The sequence below is a fragment of the Triturus cristatus genome, chromosome 3_2 (assembly GCF_964204655.1).
Source record: "Triturus cristatus chromosome 3_2, aTriCri1.1, whole genome shotgun sequence".
Lineage (NCBI taxonomy): Eukaryota > Metazoa > Chordata > Amphibia > Caudata > Salamandridae > Triturus > Triturus cristatus.
This window is the reverse complement of record NC_140584.1, coordinates 827111232-827135746: the sequence shown is the minus strand read 5'-3', so window position 1 is coordinate 827135746 and position 24515 is coordinate 827111232. Positions and strand designations below refer to the sequence as shown.

The window sequence follows — 24515 nt, the reverse complement described above, 5'->3', positions numbered from 1 at the left end:
TTGTCATTTTTTAGTAGAGTAACTCTGGGTATGTTCCTGACTCTTTGAAGGGTTGTATCAAGTTACTCTTTGTTGTACCCTCTCACTAAGAATCTATTAGTACTCTCCTGTGCCGCATTATCAAAATCCCCTTCCCTAGTGCTATTGCGTTTCAAACGCAGAAATTCCCCATAAGGGATATTCCTAACTAGCCCAGGGAGATGATTACTAGCGGCATGCAAGGTAGAGTTGCCTGCCGTGGGTTTACGGTACAAAGACACAAACAACTGATTACTCTCCACTCTGATTTTAAGATCTAGGAAATTCACTACTTCCGAGCTTACTTCCCCACTGAATTCCAGATTTACAACATTCTTGTTCAAATTATTAATGAAGATGGATGCCGATTCATCGGACCCATTCCAGATTATACAAAGGTCGTCGATATACCTATACCAACAGATCACCTTACTCATATCAATTTCACCGGGCGTTTTGGACACCTGCTCCTCCCACCAGCCCACGAACAAGTTCGCGTAACTGGGGGCGAAGCAGGTGCCCATCGCCGCACCCGACCTTTGATGGTAAAACTCATCACCAAAAACAAAAATGTTGTTATTTAAACAAAACTCAGTAAATTGGAGAATCATTTTGTTGTGTTCCGTAAATTTCAATGGCTTTTTGTTCAAAAAATGAGCTACAGCTTCCAAACCATGTTCATGCCTAATCCTCGTGTAAAGACTAGTAATGTCTAATACAATAAGTTTATATCCAGGATCCCAATTCGCATTAAGAAATCCTGTGAGTCCTTGATATACGCAGGTAAGGTCTTTACTAATGGAAAGAGGAAAGAGTCAATAAAAATAGATAGATGTTCTGTTAGACCACCCTGAGAGGAAACAATGGGTCTCCCAGGAGGATTCTCTTTGATCTTATGAATCTTAGGGATATGATAAAACGTGGGGACCACTGGGTTGAGACAACGAAGGAACAGATACTCCTCCATACTCAGCATAGATTTGTCAAGCCACAATTTGATCATATCATGGTATCTTCTGATGCTGTCCAAATACATCTCTTTGGAGATTTTCTGATAGCTCTCACCAGCCGACAGTTGCCTGATAGCTTCCGTCTGATAGTTTTCCCTGGTTTGTAAAACCATGTAGCCCCCTTTGTCTGAAGGTTTGCAAATCACCGTGTGGTCATTTCCCAAGTTGTCGATGGCTGCACGTTGATCTTTTGTTACATTCTGCTTATTATTGGAACGTGTGAGTTTTTCTCTCAGGGCTAAGAGGTCTTTATTAACCGCCTCCGCAAATATATATATATCTGAGACTGGCCGGGCAGAGTGGGAACTAAAAGCAACTCTGGCAAATTTCGGCAGACCAACGTTTATGCTGTTATAGTAGGCAAGTGCAGCTAATGCTAGGTGGGTTTGGTGGGCTTCTCTCCCTAAGAAATGGTTGATGAAAATAGAGAAAATTATGCATATTTAAAAAAAATCACTATATGTAAATAAATGCCACACTTGTAAAGCATAGTGAATGTTGACCTTACAGCGCAGCATAATATTCAATCATGGTGAGAACAACAAGGACAGCACAGACATTCTTATGGAGTGCAGTCTCAACTGACTGTCTTTTTTTGTGAGATTTTAAATACAGAGTGGGGGACTGTAGAGGTTACAACCAATTCCCTTATCGCTCATGTACGGCATTAGTACTGAGATTGTAAACCTCCATCCCACCTGGGGCTTTAGACCGCATGCCACTGTTACCAGACCATCACCTCACAGAGCTGTCAAGTTTCCCAAGTGTACACATGAGTAGTTAACCCAATCCAGATTTTTGTTTTGCATTCTGGAACATGTAGTCTTGTTTATCCCAATAAGCATCAAGACTACAAATCTAGAATGCGCAAAAAAAAAAAAAACACGGAATTAGATGAGGTAGTCTTGCATGTACCTGAGAAACAGTTAAGGTCTGCACCACCTGTAAAGTGATTAGAGGCTCTTGCGGGTCTCCACTGCTTCCCGAACCCCATCATCACATTAGGACCAATTACATTAAGAGGCCAACATCTCTCAGAATGTAGACAGGGGATCAGCTGTATTAATTTCTCCCAGCCCCTGGTAAATGGATTCTCTTCTCTTCTCTCTCATGGCGTGCAGAGGCCGGGGACAGAGACCCACTCCCCATTATCTCCTTGCATCTTTGAGTGTGGTTTTACAGCCCAGGTGCAGTTATAAAAGGAGATAAGTGGGAGGGCCTCAACTGTCATCCACTCACTCACCATGCAGTCTAGGGGTGCGCGAATGGCATCAGTACTCATTTCTTTTGTTTAAAGTATATTAAGGGCTACTGCAAGTAAAACTGAAACAGACTAGTAAGACTGGTATCATTTGAAGGAACTTTCTGTAAAAGGAACTTCCTTATTGTCTTCATTAATAACCCATTAGTATACCTTGTGTGCTGTATCATGTATTCGGGAGGAAAAATCAATTTCCTTGTTTCTCGCAATCACACCTGAACAAAACGCAAATGCCATCTCTTTAACATTTGTTAGCCCAATACCTAAAAGTGTGAAGATATAAAAGAGAATGTGCATTTGTCTGTCTCATAGTTTTATAACTGTGCAAAAGGTATATTATAGTCACTAGGATAGCTAAGCACTGGAGACTCACCTGAAGAAAAGTTTCACGTTATACCCTGATCTTCCTTATGAGGTCTATAACAGTATTATGTGTAAATGGTAATATTAGATAACAATGACATGCAAACTGCTGGTGTTCATGCTCCTGAAGACATTGCAATGAGAAGAAAGAGAAGGGAGCACAGAAGTAAGGATAGTGGAATAAGGAGAGAAAGAAATGATTGATGGAAGAGACAAACACAAGAAATACATAAAATAGAACAATAGCAAAATAAACACTGAGAATGAAAAATAAAATTGAGCAATAGTAGAATGAGCACTAAGATTGAAAATTAATTTTGTTGTAACATTCCTTCTGTTGTCACAGTGTGCATGGGCATGAAGATTGCACATTCATTGGGTTGTAACATTCCCACCACTCTTCTGAATCTTCCATACTTTTTACCTTGGCCACCCATAATCCTGTCTAATGGTATTCTTTATAGTGATCAAATTGATGATTCTCTTCTTCAGGTACAATCTTATTATGATGCCTCAAATTTACACTAGTACCACACTGTTCTATCCACCAACATTTATTGTATTTCGGTTTGTTTTTGCTAATATCCTTTCTTTAATTCCTTGAGATAAGTTTTAAACACCACATTCTACCATCACTAAGAAGGCCAAAACTATGAACATTTTTAATTACCTTTATTGGTTGGGGAATTTGTACTGGTCTTTCTTGGTTTTACCATCTCTTTTCACTTTTATTATTTAATCTATATCAATTGGTACAGGATTTGTGTTATGTTCATCACTTTACTTATTTTTTAGGCTACATGTGGACTTCTAAAATTCTCCCTCAATGCTTCAGGTGACCATTTCACTTTCCTCGATTTTCACATCTTTCCCACATTGTCTTTTGAAAGAGGAGTTCTCCTTTTCATAAGATCGATTGTGCTATGGCCTGTGGAAAAGCAATTGTGGCTCTTTATGCCGTAACATGCACATTGCCTCCTTTTCCCAGCCTATACTGCTGTTCTATGACAAATGTTATTATTCCTTAATGAATCTATTAAAGCAATGTAGAGGGCCATCGCCCCCGGGATGATAAAGCGATTTTTAAAGACATTTAGATAGCGTCAGACATGAATTGTGATCCACTGTCACTGTCAATTATATTCTTCAGTAGACCTTCCTCGGCAGATACCTTATCTGAAAACTTAATGACTGCACAGCAATCACCTCTGGTTATGACTTCAGTTTCTGGCCACTTTGAGGAATGGTCCATATCATCAGCAGTCTAACTCTGTTCTTCATTCTTACTTAAGACTGGTCCTGTTATATCTTTACCTAGTTTTTCCCATGGCATACTGGGACTGCTCCGAATTCTTGCAGTGTAAACAGTCCCTCACTTTCCTTTCAATAGCCTTGTCTAAACGAAGCCACCTACATAAACTTTTCATCTGGTGCTTGGTTTTGATAATACCCAAATTTCCATAGTGACAGATGTCTAATTGGTTTGCCCTTAATATTTCTGGTGGAATTATACGCCCATCTCTCATCACCTTACCATTTTCTATAGTTAATTCATGCCTAACTTTCCAAGATCTTTGTAGTTTTTCATTCAGTACTTTCTTCAAAGCCCTTCTCTCATTTATCATCTTGCAAACCTCTCCTAACAATGAATTCTTACTTTGAGCATCCATTGCTCATTGGATATAGCTTTTACTTCCTCCTCACACAGTTCCGCAGAGCAACATTTTTCCAATTCGTTTCGGGTTTTTTCTAGAAGTAAAGGCATGTGACTAAGAAAGTTTGCAATCTAATTTCTTACTCCAAACATGTGCAGTACTTAATTGTTTTAATTGAGCAATCTAACAGGTGTGGGAGCTAAACATGGAGAGGCATTATGCAAAATATTTGTAGTGAGTTCCTTCGTAGAGGTTTGAGGTCAGTGCGTTAAACCACATGTGTGTTGATGAAAATTTTCTAAACACATGCTGGAGTTTCCTGTTCAATAATGCAATAATTCTGTTCTCTGGTAATCAGAGAATGATTAAAGAAAGCAGTAACAGTTTCCTTTCCCAACTTGTACACTTACGTCAATAAGGCACCTAAACCTTTATCCTGGCATCAGTGGTGACCATGTTGTTACAGTTTCGATCAAATTCTTGTTAAGGTGGGGCTAAACAAATGTCTTCTTTGGTTACCCGGATTGCCTTTTGGCAATGCAGAGACCATTCACATTTACTCTTATTTATTAAAAGCCATAGAGTAAAATTTAGCAAGTCCCAAAAATGCCTTCACGTCATCTTTACTTTTAGGGGTAGGAGAGCCCTTTATGGCTTCAACTGACTCCTTCTTGATTCTGATACCCTCGTTGCTCATTTTATGGCCCAAATGGATAACACTTTCCCTTGCAAATTTAATTTACTGTATTTTTCAGTGAGACCTTTCTTTCGTAAAATTGACAACACGTGTTAAAGCTTAAAGCTTAGTTTCATTCTCTGACTTTGATTTACCTATTACTAGAAAGTCATCCTGAAAAATAATTCACATATTTGAAACATTACCTCTACAGTAAGCTAATCCAAATGACTCTATCTCAAACTGAAAGCATCCAAATGCAGTAATAAAACCTACTTTCCAGATGTGACAGTACTTGATGATACACAGCAATGAGGTCAATGGACATAAACCACTTGGTTAACAACAACAGTTCATTGATCCATGGTAATTTAAATTGATCTACAAAGATATTTTCTTGTTAGTACACAGCCTCAACTCAGGTCAACACATAACCCCAACTTTCCATTGGCACATCATGCCACTACACACGGAGCTACTGAGTCTGAGGATTGTCCAGGTTCTATTATGCGGCCCTTCGTAATTTTTTTTTTTCTGTGGCAACTTCATCCTTGATGATTGTAGGTATTTTCTCACTTTATGTATACCTTGTACAATATGTCTCTTTAACACAATCCGGTATCGAAATCCCTGTAATTACCCAGTTTTGCCTGAAAATCAGTGGCATCCGTTTAACATCTCCTGCCTAACCTTTTCATTCTTCTGAATAATAATAACACCAGTTCTGGACTGTTTGGATCTTCAACCGTACCAAACTCGCCCTGATTCATTCATGTGTCTAACACTAATGGTCCCTATTCTGACACATAAAGTTTGCATTAACCTTCCCTGTTCATAAACGTGAAGAACAACTTCATCAAACCAACTATATCTATAGTTTGCCCACAAAGCTTTTAAGTTTGATATCAGGGGCTTCTAATTCCTCACCTTAGCTTTCAACAAATTTATTTTTCCATACTTCCTTGTTTATAATTGTGTAGGGAGATTCCGCGTCTGTCACTATCATAGCACTATACCTGGTTTCTGGTCTCTTTTGGAGCTTGCTGTTGCCTTTGTATGTACCATGTTTCCCCTGGTCTCTCATCTCAATAGGTACAGTACTCGCTTCAGCTTCTCTCCTTTGTATATACCTCCTTGATTTCCATCAATTGCTGCATGGAGTTGTCTGTCTGTCCTCCCTGCCATTATTGTGCCGTGTTAGCATCTTTGCCTTTCTCTAAATTGCTTCAACATTTCTGCTCTGCGGGTACAGATCTTGCTACAGCCCATCTTCAGAATGTAAAGAGCTTGCTTTTGGCTTCCCAGCATGAACAAACATTCCCGTATGATATTAAAGAACCTGTTCTGGCCCCTTCCCTTTATGTACAGAGTTCATTCTGATTTCTTTGTGTACGAAGCTCTCTCTGGCCTATCACTTTGGAAAGTACGGAGCTTACTCTGTCCTCTCTTTTCTCTCTGTATGAAGGCGGTCTCTCTTCTTCAGAGAGCTTGTTCCGCTATTTCTTCTTCATTTGCACAGTTCTCTCTTTGACATCTATTTTCTATATCTACTGACCTCATTCAAGTCAATGCCATTTATGCGTACAAAGCATGCTGTAGCCGCTGTCTTTTTAGTGCACAGAACCCGCTTTGACCTTATATACTTACTGTTTCACCCCTTGTGCTTTCTTTCAGATTGCCTCCCTCCGTCTTCAAGGCCTTCTTCTACTGATCTTTGTGAAGCACCAGCACATTCCCTTCATTCAGGATATTCACACCAACTACACCCGCACTGGCATTTATGGATACTGGGTAAGTCCAATTTCTTTTTGAACATCTGAGCTCCCGGAATACATGCCACTTAATGCGCTCTGAGCTGAGTCCTTGTTGGAGGTCAAGCCGTGAGAAGATTCAGGGAGACTGATGAACTGTCAAGATTCTTTATTCTGGTCCAACAGGACACCGACAAAGCCTGCTGCTCATCTCACTTTCGACCTGCTGCCAACATCCACCTAACTCTCGCCCCGCACATGTAACAGCTTCACATTCTGCCGCAAACGTACCATGTGATAAAACATAGCATGAGAGAGCCCCACAAGACCAGATCCAGGAGACAGAACTAGACACAACACACCTACTCCATTTAGGACAGCACACAGATAGAACAAACTATATAGAGGGTCTCCTGCGCTACGTTCAAATCACACCTATTGCGACCTCCAAAAGAGTGTCTCCTTATGTGCCTGGTGTACATACAGGTTATGCGGAAGTGCCTTTTGGAACTCAGGTTCCTTGCTCTTATGCTCTACTGTTCTTGTCTTTGTTTTTATGACATACCACAGTATCCTCTTTACCCTTGTTATTGTAGCATACTGCATGGCCCTTATTCCACCGCTTGTTGGGGTCCAGTTTGACATCAGAGTTTAAAGCATCAACAACACTCTCTGGTCAATGAATCTGACCCCACTTTTAATCCTCATGCGATCAGGTAACATGACCCTAACTACATCCATTACATTTACATCTAACTCATTCACACATTGTTTCTTATCGTACCGCAATTTACTCTTCTCTTGTACTATCCCTAAATTATTCTTGATCGCATCTTCCTCAAGCTTCATACATACTGGAATAAGCTCAAAATAACTATTGTGACCCTTTAGAACATAGAAAGGAGTGATTTTGGTGATGGAATGTGGCATATTAAGATACCATAAGTATTTTCCTCATGCACTTGGAGATACGGAAATTCCCTTATAATCAGGTGGTACAAAATTAATTATAAAATCTTGCACTAATTTAGCTTTTCCTGGGTTACTAGGAGGGCCTAAGTTGTGTGACAAGTGCGCCCTCATGCATCCGAAGGTGATTTCAGATCTGTAGGCAAAGCTATATGTTGCTGAACATAAGAAGGAGTTGTGACCTTTACGTAGGTCCTGCTCCCCAAAGGCCTAGCTATGGTCTCAGACCTGGGGCTGTACCCTCAACCATTACACTTCTCTCTCAGGGTCCTCTTGTAAATCCAAGTCCAAATGCAAGCATAAAAAAGTGAAGCAGTAATCAACCCCATCTTCCAAGTCCCGACTCGAATGATAGTAACATTCCATTGAAGTCGGTGGTTACTAAGCTGATTCCTTACCCGATCCTGGTGTGCCTCGAGTTCCTCATGCCATCTTCAACCCAGAACTAGATTGAGACCTTCAAAGCAGCCATATTCTGAATATTCAGTGTCCTTCCGGGTCCCTCTGGTGTGCCTTCAGACCTCACAAATTCGCTAGGGCCTCAAGTCAACTTACTGTCAGCAGGTCCCACCTCCAACGACGTCTATTACCTTGGTCCCCATTGCCTGGCCTATACTAACTTTCCTGCCAGCCTCACAATCCATGGCAATACCCGACGCCGGTGTCAACGCCGGAGGATGACTCAGTGCTGATGCCCATGACAGAACCCTAAACTCAAAGATATTGCGCTATGAAACTACAAAAGTGCAGTTGATGAGCATGCTTCCTAATTGTAACCCTGGGCCTCCACTGTGTTGCAGCTATTAGCAGAGGCTCCATTATTTTTTCTCTGACTCTGATCCTGTGTCAGAGTAGGGGCTACCCCAAGATGTTGATGTTGATGATGATGATGGTGAGGGGGATGACTTACTCTCTCTTATTACGCTGAATGCACTGTATAACTTCATTTACAAAATGCCAGTGGACTTGGCACCTTGTCTCAGCCAGAGTTTGACTCACCACTTGGGACACCAACAGAGGAGAGTGCCTCATTTGCTGTGGTGGTTCGTGGACAGCTAAGGTGCTAGAGTTTCCACTGCTCTCTGTTGAGATTAAAGCAAATGTTTTGACATAAACTGCAGCCCGGGCGAGAAACTTCTGAGCCTTTACTTTCCGTTATTTATGCCCTCACTAATACTCTGATGGCTAGTTGGTTGAAACCATGTTCTAGCCGTCCTGCCTACAGACAGCTGGACAGACGTCATAAACCAGCGTCTAGTGACCCAGATTTTCTCACCAAGCACCCTACTCAAGAGAGCCTTTTTTGTTCAGGCCTCAATCAGTAACGGGAATCCTAATTCCCATCACTCATCAGGATAGAGAATCTAAAAGGATTGATGCCTTTAGCAAACCTATCTTTTCTTCAGTCAGTGTGACATTGCAGTCTGTAAACGCAATGTATATACTATGCTGATATACCCTTGCCCTATGGGACATAGCCAGTGAATTCTTGTAGGCAGTCCTAGAAGATCGTAAGGCCTTTTTGGCTCATACAACACAACAATGTGCAAGACTCTGCAAAATATGTTATCTGCGCAGGTGTGGGTACCACAGTTTGCCCTGGTAGGGTTGTTGATACCATTGTGGTCCTTCAGCATCATGCCTCGATGAGGTTCACTGGTTTGTCTGACAATGTGCAGGCTTCACTGATGGGCATGCCCTTTAATTGGGCCCATCTCTTTGGTTAGAAAACAGACTCCACTCAAATGCTTTAAAGACAATAGAGCTACAGCTTGTTCTTTGGAGTTGTTAGCCTCTGCCAAAGATTCCTGCACCAGTTTGACATTTAGGGGCTACTTGAGATTTCTTGTGTATAGACAGAGACATCTTCCCAAACCAGTGATGCATCAGATCAGACAGCCAAGTCCTTTTGGAGCTGAAACCATGGATCCGGCATACAGTGTGGTTGCCAGCATGGGCACCAGTCTCCCAACTCCTCTTCCCCCACTGCCATGCTCAACAAACTGCTTTAGTGTGCCCTCAGTGGCACATGCCCATCCAGTGTGCAGCAGGATCTGTCACTTCCTTTCTGGTTGGTGAACCATCAGATCCAACAGATGTGTCTTGCAAATTATTCAAAATGATTATGTCCTTCATTCTTTTTCCTTCCAGCCTAATATTCCTCCCACAACAAAATGGGTTTCAGAAGAGTGTCTGTCAATCCTGCTACAGGAGGTACACCGCTTGCTCTTCAGAGTACTGTAGAGAGAGACTTTGAGAAAGGTAAGGGTTGTTACTCTCACTATTTGCTCATCCTGAAAAAGGATGCGAGTCTCAGGCCTATCTTGGACCTCTCTCCCCTCAACGCCTTCCTACGGAAGGACAGATTCAGAATCCTCACATTGGCTCAGATCTATCTGCTCTGGACCCGGGTAAGCGGATAGTGTCCTTTAACTTGTAGAACATGTATTTTCGGATACCTGTCCTGCAGTCCCACAGGTGTTCCCTGCAGTTCTGGATGGGCCAGATGCATTTTCAGTTTTCCAGGCTCCGCTATGGTCTTACCATCACCCCTTGCTGATGGCGGTGGTTGCTGCTCATCTTCAGAAGTCAAGAGTTGCTGTATTCTCGTACCTCGATGACTGGCTGCTGATGGCGGTTTTTGCGCAATCAGTTGTGGACGACCTTAAGATTTAAGATTTTTATTATTTGCGTACTTACTTAAAACCATTGCAATAAAAGAACATTTTTAAAACACAAAATACCATTGGTCTCCATAAATACGTGGGCTTAGATAATATGTCACATACATGAGCTACCAAATTATAATCTGAAAAACTCTTCGAATAAAAAAAAACTCCAAACAGTGGATGCATTACAATTTCACTGTGCAAAGTAATGGACGCACCGGTGTTTCGCTGTGCAGGTGTGTCTGTGAGTGGAATTTAAAAGAAAGTGCAGCCGGCCTCACTTATTTTGTCTTGTGCGGCCCTGCCTTTCAAACTGTGTCCACGGGGGGGCGCTAGAGGGCGCCAGACCAACATGGCCGCACATCCGTGAGGCTCTCGCCCGCCAGGCTCTTTGAATCTCCATTAGCCCATCCTACGTCTGAGGGACACGACTTTGACCAGCCCTATTCGATGGGCAGTGGACGCAGACCAGTCCCGCCGACTTAGAGAGCGTTCTGTCCGGTGGTTCGCCAGCAAAGACCGCCGACATCCCCCGCGGCCACTGTGACTGCTCGGCTGATGCGAGTGGGCCGGCTGCCGCGCACACGCTGCGGCGGGGATCTGACGGGTGCGCTAGGCCGCAGAGCGCAGCCGAGGCTGAGAGCGGATACCGGCGCCGGACGCTCCTGCGGTGGCTTCCCCCTGCCCATCGCTGACCTCCAGACACACCGGTAAGACGAGGGTGAGCTGGGGCTCGGAGGGGGACGCGGAGCTGCGGGACTGCCGTCGTGGGCCGGAGCATGCCTTGCGGGGCTGGCGAGGAGTGCCCCATCTAGCTCCGGACGGCCCTGGGTGCGGCGGTGGGTGCGTTATCTCTGCTGTTGACGCCCCCCCCACCACAGGGCTAGAAACGAGGACTCCGCTACCTGTCCTGGCTCTCCGCGATACTATCAGTGCGATACTATCAGCGCAGGAGGCGCCTGATTGAAACTACCCCCTGGGCTCGTGGCCATCCTCCTGGCAAGAACTACTGCTTCCGACGCATGGTGGATATCTGTGGGCCCTCCGACTTACCAGCTTCGCAAGCTTCGCAGGCAGGTCGCTGTCGGTGGTGACCGGGGTGCAGCCCGGCTCTCTCCCTGCCATACACGTCCAGGCCCTAACTATATTGGTGGGGCTGCTCCGTGTTGGGGATCGGGCTCCGAGGCCGGGGGGGCGACCGACAACATGGGGAAGACAGATGCCAAACATGCCAAACAATCCCGGCTTCCATTCGAGGCTCCAACCAAAAAAATCCCATGCCCTTCCGCCGGGAGACGATGATTCTGCGGGAGGCGGCACAGAAGAGGTGGATTGGAAAGCGCTCCTCCTGAACATGCAGACCAGCCTCACCTCCATTGACGCCAAAATCGATGGTATGTCGCGCCGCCTGGACTCAGTGGTGCATAGACTGGACCAGCACGAGGAGCGGTTTAAGGAGGCGGAACAGCGGGTCTCTGGGTTGGAAGATGGCGCAACGGTCACCACGTCCAAGGTATCGCAGATGGAGCGATTGCTGAAGGTGATCGCTGACAAAAATGAGGATTTAGAGGCGAGATCGCGCCGAAACAATGTACACCTTATTGGTCTAGCAGAGACTACCTCCGTGGGCAAGATGGAACTTTTCATCGAGAAGCTTCTCTCCGACCTTTTTGGCGCGGACGCCTTCTCTCCCCAGCTGGTGGTGGAACGGGCTCACCGCACTTTGGGCCCTCGCCCCGTGCCCGGAGCGCCCCCAAGACCTATAGTCATCCGTTTTTTGAATTACAGGGATCGGGACACCCTTCTGCGACTCGCCAGAGAAAAACAACCAGTCCTCTTCGAAAATACCACGCTCTCCTTGTTTCCAGACTTTACACAATCTGATCTGTACAAGATGCACGTTGCAAATTTGGACAGGTTAAGAAACGACTACATCAACATGGCATTCAATACTCCATGTTATACCCGGCCCGGCTACGGGTTGTCCATCATGGCAAGCCCCACATATTTCAGGATCCTGCCCAAGTTGAACTTTTTCTGAAAGACCACAAACGATCTACTGAACTGGCTCACTCCCCTTCGGGGAGTGCGAGATCCCGATCACCCACTTCTGCCCTTGACTGAATGGGGATCTCCAGCTGCCGTTAAGCTCCGCTTATGTTACTCTTTCGATGTATACTTGTTTTGCCTCTGCCTGTTTTTCTGTGAAGTTAAATTGCTGCTCCACATGTGACTCTGTGCGCTCGCCGCTATGGTGGAGCTACCACCTATCAGTCCTTGCCCTCCCTTATTTTTTTTGATGGTTCCTTGACGATCTTTTAACTTGATTGCGCCCTGGCACCAACCTCCCCCTCCCGTGTTTCTCCACTGGGTCTAGGCTCCAGGGGATAGCGGGTGCGATATCGGGGGAGTGGGATGGCTGGTCTGGACCCCTGGTGTCCCCCACTTGGGTGTTCCCCAATGAGTAAATGACAAAACATTGTAGGTTTGTGAGGGGTGGGGAAGATGCCCGGCATGATTGGGATGTCGGAGTGGGAGGGTGGGTGGGTTCTCAGGGGTTTGTTACAAGTTTGTTGCTTTTTTTCGGCATGAGCATTACACGCATATTTGTTGACATAGCACAGTATGCCGCCCTTACTATCTGGCTGTATGTCTGGGTCAGCCACCGGGTGGATTTAGTGACCTGGAGTTCCCGTGTCCACGGACCTAACGCACGCCACACACACTGAACCGGATGGGGGGGGACTGCTCACCGCTATTTCTTGGAATGTCAGGGGATTGGGAGACCCGAGGGAGAGGCGGAAAATCTTGGGTGCTTTGGATAGACTGCATGTTCAGGTGGTCTTCCTACAGGAGACACATATGGACCCTCTCCGTAGGGGATCCTTTGCTGCTAGGTGGGCTGCGCACTCGATCTTTGCATCATACTCATCCTATGCAAGAGGCACTGCTATTCTCTTAAAACGCGGGGTTCCTTATGTTCCCCTGGGTACAGCCAAGGACACAGAGGGCCGATATTGTATAACGTGGGGCAGGATAGGCATCGAGACTATTACCCTGGCCTGCTCTTACGGTCCTAATTCCGATGACCCACGCAGCTTCATTGCTCTCTGGAACAAGATCTGTGAGGTAGGCTCCACGCACCTCATCTGGGGGGGTGACTTCAACGCTGTTTTAGACCCTGCCATGGATAGATCCAACCCCTCTGCTTGCCACTATGATAACACACACAAATACCTGAGGGACATATGCGACACTCAAGATGTCGTGGATACCTGGTGCCACTTACACCCGACCTCCATGGAGGGCACGCACTGGAATAATGCTTATGCCACATGGGCCAGACTAGATTACATCATGGTAAATAGGGCACTGGCCCCCTCCCTGGTTACTGTACAAAACATAGGCCGCACATTCTCTGACCATTCTCCAGTGCTCGCCAAGTTCCGCCTACCAGACATAATGGGTAGATCCCCGACATGGCGACTTCAGCCCAATATCTTACTCGATGAACTGTTCCGATCCGAGCTATGTCAAGAACTAGAAGACTTTCTTTCCCGTAACAAGGGATCGGTAGACCACGTGGCAACCCTCTGGGAAGCACTGAAGGTCACGATTCGGGGAGTCTGCATCTCTAAGAGTTCCGGGGTGTTAAAGACCCTACGCGCCACACTACATAATTTAGAATCCACGCTACATACCCTGGAAACTAGTCCAGACTTTGCCGTCAACACGGATGCGCAAGCGCAGTACCGGACGGCGATGTCAGAATACACTTCCACTGCTGACAGAGAGGTCCGCTTCAGGGGCAAATACTTCAGGGCTCGGGCATACGGGGAGGGTGAACGTCCCGGTAGATCCCTTGCGAGCGTGTTGCGGCCGATACGTGGCTCCAATTTTGTGTTAGAACTTCAAGGGGAAGAGGAGGTTCCCATACGCGACACACAGTCGCTCTTGGCGGCTTTCACTACACACTATTCTACACTTTACTCTTCCACCAGAGTTGGCACGCTGGACATGGACGACTACCTGAGAGAGCTCACCCTGGGTTGGCTCTCGGATCGTCAGCGTGAGTTCTTGGCGGAACCCATAGGCCTGGACGAGATCAGAGATGCAATCAATCAGATGGCACCTGGAAAGGCCCCCGGTCTAGACGGGTTGCCCATGGATTTCTACAAGGCCTATATAGATATCCTAGCTCCGGTGCTCCGGGAAGTTTTTCTGGAGGCACATGAGTCTGGTGCGCTCCCCCCATCAATGCAGGAAGCGCTGATTGCTTCCCTACTAAAACCGGGTAAACCGCCTCATTCTTGCGATTCTTACCGCCCTCTTTCTTTAATTAACTGCGACGCAAAAATTCTGGCCAAGGTTCTAGCCAACCGTTTACAGCTGTTACTGGGCGGTCTGGTGCTGTCGGATCAGGCTGGGTTCGTTCCTGGCAGAGCCACTTCCAATAATCTTCGGACGCTTTTCTCCATTATGCACAATGTAGACCCTGACTTGCCATTGGTGGCGGTCTTCTTGGACGCCACCAAGGCCTTTGACTCCCTGAAATGGGACTATCTGCACTGTATACTGCGCAATATGGGATTCCCATTGGGTTTCACACGCTGGATCGATATCCTGTATGACCGGCCGATTGCTAGGGTGGGGATAAATGGGCGGATATCGGAGGCTTTCGCGATCTCGCGGGGCACCCGTCAGGGGTGCCCCCTATCCCCGTTATTGATTGCGGTAGCGATGGAACCGCTGGCTGCCCGGCTCCGACAAAATCACCGAGACAAGGCGTTGCGTTGTCTCCAGAGAGAGGTGCTAATCTCCTTATATGCGGATGACATCACACTATAAATCCGGGATCCCGCCACTAACCTCCATCCCATCCTTCGGGAGTTTATTCGCTTCGCGGGCTTTTCTGGGGTTCATATTAACTGGGGCAAGTCCACTGTCTTTCCGCTTACCGCGGCTGCTCGGCCGTTCCAGCTGGAATACCCCTTACGCTGGGAGGAGGATGAAGTCAGATACCTAGGCATACTTCTCTCTCGTGACCGGGAGGAATTGATGCGGCTGAACTATGGTCGCACCTTTGATCACATTCAGACCTGCGTGGCCAGGTGGATCACGCTGCCTCTCTCCCTCGCAGGCCGAGCCTCCCTCATCAAGATGGTGGTCCTTCCTAAGCTCCTCTACCTCTTCCTAAATATCCCCTACTACCCTGGCCGGTCCTTTTTTCAACTCCTGCGCTCTGAGCTTATTCGACTGGTCTGGGGAGGAAAGAGGCCGCGTCTCAGTTGGGAGACATTGACTCGTCCTTTCGTGCAGGGGGGTTGGACCTGCCGAACTTTGAGCTGTACTATTACAGCGCACAAGCCCACTTCATTCACCACTGGATCCACCCCACTCCCTTCTTACCACAGACAGCTGTGGAACATTGGCTGGCGGATCCTATCCCTTTGACAGGGGCGATATTTAGTGCGCCAGAGACACGATCGGCATACCGCACCACTATCTCCAGCTCCATTCTAGCGTGGCGATACATAGCGAAACTCACCGACACGACACTGCTCTATTCTCCATTGCTTCCCCTGGCATATCACCCCCAACTGCCCCTCTTACAAGAACAATTGTTTAAAAACTTTATGGCCAAATTCCATATCAACACATGGGGGGATCTCTATCATGATGGCCTCTTCCGCTCCCTGACACATTTATTCAATGACACTGCCCCAACCTCCATGGACACATTCCTTTACATCAGGCTTCGTAGTGGTATCCGAGCACTGACGGGGGACTTCCCTAGTGAACCACCTATTTTAGAGCCCCTCCATCAACTACTCAAGGCTGTCACTCCTTCACACGCGGTCTCCACCTTATACCACTCATTACGCACTTCACCAGATTCCCTGCCTTGTAGAGCACGGGCCAAATGGGAGGAGGAATTGGGTCAGCCCATAGATGACGAGCTCTGGAGCTATTGTTGCTTGCAAACCGAACAAATCTCCTCCAGCAGTAGGTTTAGGGTGATTCACTATAAATTCCTACATCGGCTGTATTGTACTCCTGCGCACATGCACAGGGTGGGTCTCAGAGAGGAAGATCTCTGCTGGCGCTGCCATGCTCCCGCGGCAGACTTCCTTCATACGGCATGGGGATGCCAGGAATTAGCCACTTACTGGCAACATGTGTATTCCGGAATTTCCGAAATGATTGACGTCCCTCTTGCACCCTCTCCGACGCAGGCACTATTGGGCTACACCAAAACTATTAAGAAACCGAACCGTAGATTTGTCACTATCGCCCTTCTCATGGCTAAGAGACTCGTAGCCTGTAGATGGGGGAGGGGTAGAGCTCCCAAATTTAAGGATTGGATCAAAGACATGGTTCATTGTCAGGACAATGTGCTTCTATACGCAGAACTCCTCCCTTCCGCATCCCGGCCAATTGACATTTGGGGTCCCCTTCAAACGTATCTGTTGTCACACCCTCAGATATAACTCACTCTTTCCACCCCATCCACATTAGGTTTTCATGCAGTTCACTCTGAGGCTGCACCCCAACTGAGGAGGCGGGAATTATTGGGATGTCACCACGCAACAAGACTTTAGTCCCCCTCTAACTCTCTTGTTTTTCCGGCATGGATATATCTCATGGTACTGCTATGTTGCGCTGTGTGCTGGAAGGGGAGGGAGGGAGTAACATTACACAGTACTGACAGTCGTCTTTACATGCCCGAGATATGCTGCTATGAAACGATTACTGACTGTGCAGTCTTCCACAATAAATATGACCTGTTTTTTCGAGTTTGCATCCTATTATCATTGTCTCATATGCCGCAGCCGGCCCCTAGAGGGTTGTAGGCAGGCAGCTGTGTTCAACTCTAAACTCCATCCTCGTACCAGGCCGCCGGCCACTTGATGGTTGTAGGCATGGGGCTGTGTAATGTGTAATCATGCTGAATAAAGGTTTTTTAAAAATTTAAAAAAAAAAAAACTGTGTCCACAGGGGCACTAGCATTGACCATTACAATAAGATAACAATGTTAGAACACAAGATACCATTAGTTTCCATAACGGATTAGGCTCAATTGAGAAGTCCTTCACATGAGAATTTAGGTTGAATACCAAAGAGGTGGTCGCATTGGATTTCATTGTAAAAGAATGTTCTGTAGGAGGTGGTTGGAACAGTTGGACTGCTTAGATTACTTGTATGGGCCCGCTGGTCAGTCTATGCCCCCAGAAGCGGCCAGCGGTGGTCATAACTGGTTCAGGATTTTGAGAGGGTGATGTGTCCTTGATAAAGTGCATGTGCAATGGGTGCGATGGAAGAGAAAAGGTAGATTGTCCCAGGGAGACAGCACGGCGTGCCAACTTGTGCGAGCCTCTTGGGATCCCCCATGCATAGTGCGGTGCCCCAAGGAGCGTTCCCTTTTTGATCGCCACTGACCACTGCTCATTGTTAGCTGATTGCTGGCCCGAGCCACTCACCTGAAGAGTGTTGTTCAGTACTTGTTTAAGTCCCTGCTTACGCTGTAGGTTTGGTGGACGCACTGTGGGGCATCTTTTTTTTTTCACCTTCAGCAGAAATTTGACAAGGCAAAAGTTCAACTGAGGGTCTCCCGAATCAAAGCAGGCCGGCACCGTCTGCCTTCGCAACCGTATGCCTCTTTGATGAAAGGGGGTTTATGGCACCTATATCCTTTTGCCCTGTACTGCTTCGCAGGTGCAGACAAGACGGAGCAAGTCTTCATTCGCAACCCCCCATTGGTAGCAGATGTCAGAGAAGCAATCTCATAGCCAGAAGGGAAGGTGGAATTTTGAGGGTAGCGGCCCCAGCCAGTATCTCAAAAACTGCACCTTGACAATGGCTGACTATCCAGTGGGAAAACATTAGCATTCTTGGGTTTCACCAAAAACAAGCCTAAATCCCACCTGATTCTTCCCTCTCAGGACTTCCATCTATTTGGGTTATCCTCGATACGATGAGGATCAGGCCTTTCACTCCGCAGCAATTAGCCCAGGACATGGTGTATTCCCAGTTCATGTCAGTGACCCAGTTCCTGCGGCAAGCCATGAAGCAGTATGGCTAAAGCTGTTACTGATCTGGTGAGGAAACGGCTCCTCTAAAAGCAGCGACAAGCCACAGGTAACATGAGGGATTGGGGTTTAGGAACCTAAGAGGGTGGGTGGAACAAGTTCAATATACAGGGTAAATCCCATGGGGGAGAGGTTGTCTCAGTGTCCTCCATCTGGCCACCCATTGCAGCTGAGAGACCTTGTAGAAGTGTTTAAAGTTTGGCACGCCTAGGACACCCTGATCTGGGGAAAGCTTGAGTTTAGTAAGGGCCACACTGTTGCGTAGAGCATGCCAAATAAAATCTCTGGTTAGTTGTTTAAGGGACTGCAAAAACTGTTTGGCCATATATAGGGGCAGGTTGGCGAAGTAGTACAGGAGTCTCTGTAAGACAACCATTTTGGTAAGGGCTGCACAGCCAGTTACTGAAAGCTATATGGTCCTCTAAAATGCCATCTGCTCTCATATAAATGTTACTGCTTGGACCAGATTACTGTCCATGCAGTCGACAAGGGTGTTATATATGCCGATGCCCATGTAGCGGAACGTAGCAGTTTGCCATGGTAGGGAAATTCTGTTGATTTAAAGGGCAGGATCTGGTGTTATGGCCACAAACGGAGAGGGATGATTTGGTTCAATTGACCCTAAAGCCAGAGATCACCGCAAACTTGTCCAACATATGCGCTATAATGTGTGGCACATCCTAAAGGTCCCTGAGATATAGGAGGATGTCTTCTGCATACAGTGACAGAGCGTTGTTGATTGCTCAGGGGTATCCCCCACTGCTGGCCTTGTCTTCTAAGGATGTGGGCCCAGGGATTCTATAGCTAGTAAGAAAAGCAGTGAGGACAATGGGCAACCCTGCCGAGTGACACTGTGGAGAGATATTGGGTCAAATATTAATTGTCCAGTCTGGACCCTGGCTGTTGGGCTGGTATATAACAGCTCGACCAATCGGGCAAAACGTGTGTCCAAGCCATAGCAAAGGAGCTTTTTGAATAGGTAATTCCATTTCTGGGAATCAAAGGTCTTTTCTAGGTCAAGTACCAGGCAACCTGAATGTGGGTATGCGGCTGGGGCATGAATAAGAATATTGAACAACCGGCGGAGATTTGGAGAAGTGTTCTTGGCCGACACAAACACTTTTGGTCAGGGTGTTACAGCTGTGGGAACAGAGGAGCCAGTCTATCAGCCAGTATTTTTGCTAGTATTTTGTAATCTGTGTTACGTAGTGCCCGCGGGCTGTAAAAGGACAGCTCCTCCGGATCTCTGCCTGGCTTAGGCAACGATATGAGGAGGGCCTCACATGGCATGGGCGGGAGGTGAGTATTGGCCAGAGCCTCATCATAGAGTGTCTTTAATCTAGGGGCAAGTTGTGTACTGTATGCGTTGTAAATTCCTGCAGTAGCCAGGGGTCCTGTCATGGCAGGGCATGGATTGCTTCCTGAATCTCAGGTAGTGTAATATCCCTATTGAGTTCCTCTTACTGATCTGGTGGTGCACAGAGGAGGATTACGGGGGCCAGGAAAGATTTGATGTCTACTAGTGTGGCAACAGTCGTCAAGTTGTATTGGGAGGTGTAGTAACGTGTGAACTTCTTGTATTGCCCTCTGCAAGTATGTGTGTATCAGTCCCTGAACGTATAAAGAGTATTAAGTAATGTGGGTGCTAACTGATCTATCAGCCAGATGAGTAACGCTCCTGCCTTATCAGAATCTGAGTGCGTCTTTGCAGTGCCCCCTAACTGCCACCATAAAGGCGTCCCACTAAATTTGGCGGGAGGATTTGGTATCCATGTTTAGATCAAAATATTCAGATAAAGTGCCCGCGGGCTGTAAAAGGACAGCTCCTCCAGATCTCTGCCTGGCTTAGGCAACGATATGAGGAGGGCCTCACATGGCATGGGCGGGAGGTAAGTATTGGCCAGAGCCTCATCATAGAGTGTCTTTAATCTAGGGGCCAGTTGGGTACTGTATGCGTTGTAGAATTCCTGCGGTAGCCAGGGGTCCTGTCATGGCAGGGCATGGATAGCTTCCTGAACCTCAGGTAATGTAATATCCCTATTGAGTTCCTCTTACTGATCTGGTGGTGCACAGAGGAGGATTAGGGGGGCCAGGAAAGATTTGATGTCTACTAGTGTGGCAACAGTGGTCGAGTTGTATTGGGAGGTGTAGTAACATGTGAACTTCTTGTATTGCCCTCTGCAAGTATGTGTGTATCAGTCCCTGAACGTATAAAGAGTATAAAGTAACGTGGGTGCTAACTGATCTATCAGCCAGATGAGTACTCTCCTGCCTTATCAGAGTCGGAGTGCGTCTTTGCCGTGTCCCCTAACTGCCACCATAAAGGCGTCCCACTAAATTAGGCGGGAGGACTTGGTATCCGTGTTTAGATCAAAATATTCAGATAGGCAGCAAACAAGGGAAGCTCTGAATGGTGAGTCCTCTAGTATGGTTGCCTGACGGCGCCATGTGGGAATGGGAGAAGGGCCATGGTTCCAGCATAAACACTAGTGCTGTGGTTTGTGATCCGAGTGTGTCCTACCCAAGTAGTCGGTATGTGGGATGAGAGGTATTCCATCTGTCATGCTGACGAGCCAGTCTATTTGTGTGTGCAGATCATGAGCATGGGAGTAACACAAGTATACGCTCACGTGTCTGTTGTATCTGCACCAAATATCAGTCAGTTGCCATTGTTGTGGCCAGTTTGCCAGTGCCGGAGCGTTAGAGGTGGCCACTTGGTGGCAGAGGGGCGGGAAGGACCTGTCCAGGTCCACATTGAGTACAATATTAAAGTCACCACCTATCACCCATGGGAGACTGCTCCAGCGCGAAAGAACCCCAGACACCCTTAGCAAAAATACCACCTGTTCAGAGTTCGGCATGTTGACAGCACCAAACAGCTGGCTGCCATGTAATTGGCCCTCAAAAAACACAGAGCAGCCGTCATGGTTGCCACAGTGTAAACAGAACTCCAGCGTGAATCCACACCTAGACTCCTCGAGCATTAGTAGAGTAACTGGTGGAATATACTTGACCCCTACACATCTTCTGCAGATGTAGAGCTTCCTCTTGTGTGAGATGGGAGTGAAAAAACGCTAATTGTGTGTTTGTGCGACGCATGTATGAGTAAATTACATACCTTCAGGAAGGAGTGTGCATTCTTCGGAAATTCCATGTTAAGACGTTAGTGCCGGTAGACATTGTAGTTGTGGAGGATGTGTGCAGGGTGGGGTTTTCAGACAGGGGCAGACTATAACTTTAATCAAACAAATTACAATGACAGAAATCATAAAATATCATAGGGAGCGAAGATGCAACGGCATCCTGCCCAAACCCTTGAACTTCGTGTGCCAGCTTGTGACACCTGATGTGGGGGTAGTCAACATGATGTGCGATATGTGGGTGCATCGATCCCTGATGTATGACAGCTCTATGAGTTCCCATATCTGGCTGTACTAAAGTGGGGGTCTGCGAGGGCAGTCCGCTCTTGCCAAGACAGCGGGCTGCATAGGCGTCTGCATTCTAGGCAGAGCTATCAGTCTGCTCACTTGCCACAAGTTGTGTGGGTTCTCACATGGTAGAATGTAGGCGTAAGTCTCAGAGTATATGGGGAAGTGTGGTGTGTCTCGGTTGCAGCTCCCACCACTAGTAAGTCAGTCCTATAGATCCTGTGAAGGGCACAGTACATGGTTAGGAGGAATGAGAGAGCCCAATATGTGAGCTTTGTGTGTGAGTTGCAGGCATGAAGACAGTTAAAGGATATCATCCGTGGTTTGTAGTTACAATGGGGGGTGTGCTGAAGCCCCGATGGAGTAGGACAGATGACGCAGAGCCCTCATCGCTGGTGGATTTATTGTTATCTTCTTTTGCATAGAATGGAAGAACAGGGTCACAGAATGAAGCCGCCTGCAGTGTACTCCTCCTCTCCTGTATTAGCTGCTCCAGGCCCGGAGAATGGGGCGGTTGCGAGGCTTTCCACACCCATGGCTCCCTGCGTCTACGCCGGCCTTCCTCAGACGGCTGTGTGATTGTAGGTAGTGTCTGTTACGAAGAGGGACCAGCACCATTGTGGTGCTCTACTCACTCCTTGCCCTCTTTAGGGTCAGTGAAGAAATGCAATTGCCCATTTTCTTTGATCCAGCGGCGGGCTGGGAACAGTAGTGAGAATTTAAGGTTTGAGTCATGTAGCCTGCGCTTGACTGACAGGAAAGTATGTTCGTTGGGGCCTCTCTTTTCTTCCACTCGTCCCCTCTCACCATGCTTTGCCTGTGATGGAACGGAGCCCTTTCAATGCTACACTCAGTGTCATGCAAAGTCCCCCTAGGCCTATCGCCACAGTTTTGTAATCTCTGCCTCATTCAAGCACGATGGGTCTTGTTGCGATGTGTCGCGGTCCTTTTGGTCGAAGAAGACCCTTGGAGAGCGCCGGGCCCGTCGACTCGAGATGTTGTGGAGGTAAGATACTCTAGACCTCTTCAGCAGCCAGCACCTCGAGGGAGAACATCGTCCTGAGCCTTCCGCCATTGATCAGGAGGCTTTTTTGCCCAAAGAGAGTTCCTTCTCCAACTTGGAGATCGAAGACCTCCCACAGCTCAACGCGTCATGAATACAGCACCCCCTCCCCCTCAACACTGCTCTGAGCTTCTATCCCACAAGGGCAAAAAGAACAATTGATGGACGGAATGCTGAACAATGTCAAACATTCACCCCCATTACAGACATCTTGGCCTAAATCCATCCTTTTTTTGCTCATCATGCCATTCCAGTTTGGACCCAGCCATATGCAAATTATTCTTGACCCGGCTCACCCATGGGAATAGTCCAGCCCGAACTGCCATACCAGGTCCTCCCTGGACCGGAAACCAGCATCCTGGGACCGGTTTCGGGGTATCCCCCTCATCAGCCAGGCTAGCTTGACTTCAGTGGTATGACAAGATTGGGACCCACGTCTCGGCATACCCGTCTCACTTGCGGTGACGAATGCAAAAAGAACAATTGATGGACAGAATGCTGAACAATGTCAAACATTCACCCCCAGTACAGAGATCTGGGCCTAAATATGAAACCGGTCCCGGGATACTTGTTTCTGGTCTATAGAGGACTGGACTGTTTTCATGTGGAGCAGGGCCAAGACGCATTTTGATATGGCTGGGTCTATACTGGGGGGGGGCGTGGTAAGGCAAAAAACGATGGATTAAACCCAGATCTGTGACTGGTGGTGAAAATTAGCATTGTTTATCATTCCTTCCATCTTCTGTTCTTTTTGCTTCTATCCCACAAGGAACATTTAGTTGCTATGGACTCACAGAAGCAACCTTCTGGTCCGCCACTGCCTTCAGGCTATGGTTGGCACCGACCATCAAATTTGGACACCACAGCCGGCTTCGGCTCGGCACAGGAGAAAATTCTAAAACTCATATCCTCAGCACTGCCAGCTTCCGGCTCCGTGCCAGCCTGACCATCGGACCCGAAACCATCCTCTTCAAAGCACAGTTGGTGCTGGCAACGAAACATTTGGTGCATACCAGAAGAACAGCCCCCATACCAGTCGAACCAGTCCTCCAGAAGCTGCAGGAGCAGTTTAACCACCACCAAAAATAAAATTGTCATTTACCCCTAAACAGGTCAGATACAGCCTTCAACATGCATGCATGGTAAAGGGATATGCGTGGTAAAATATAGCAAGGTAAAGGCATGCATTGTAAAGGTATATGCGTTGTTAAGGACGTGTAGTGACGGCATGCGTGGTTCTGTCATACAACCTCCACCCTTTTGCACTCCACCCAGATTCTCCACCATAACCTTCCCCACCTCCTTCTTCGCCTGACCCACTATATTTCACTCCATGGGGATCACCCCATTCTGACATGGGGGGGTGGACACTTACATTGTACCCTAACTGGGAGATCCTTGAAATATGATGTAGATCCGTCTGTGGATACTGATGATGACCTCTATCCTGCCAACCTTCCCTGCCAGATGACACACCTTCTTACCATGAGGTTCTAGGTAGGGCTGCTGCTTACCACAACGTGCAGTTGCATAAAGAACCCCTTGAGGAGGATTGACTCTTT

The 24515-nt window shown here is 47.1% G+C and overlaps 1 protein-coding gene across 5 annotated transcripts in view; it reads left to right on the top strand.

The window, feature by feature from the left end:
* Positions 1–24515, top strand: part of INPP5K (inositol polyphosphate-5-phosphatase K) — a 501130-nt gene that overhangs the window by 264326 nt on the left and 212289 nt on the right. For all 5 annotated transcript variants that reach the window (XM_085649054.1, XM_085649055.1, XM_085649052.1 and 2 more), the window contains one exon: positions 6658–6774. In XM_085649054.1, the coding sequence (XP_085505180.1) occupies positions 6658–6774 (117 nt within the window). The remainder of the gene's footprint in view (positions 1–6657; positions 6775–24515) is intronic.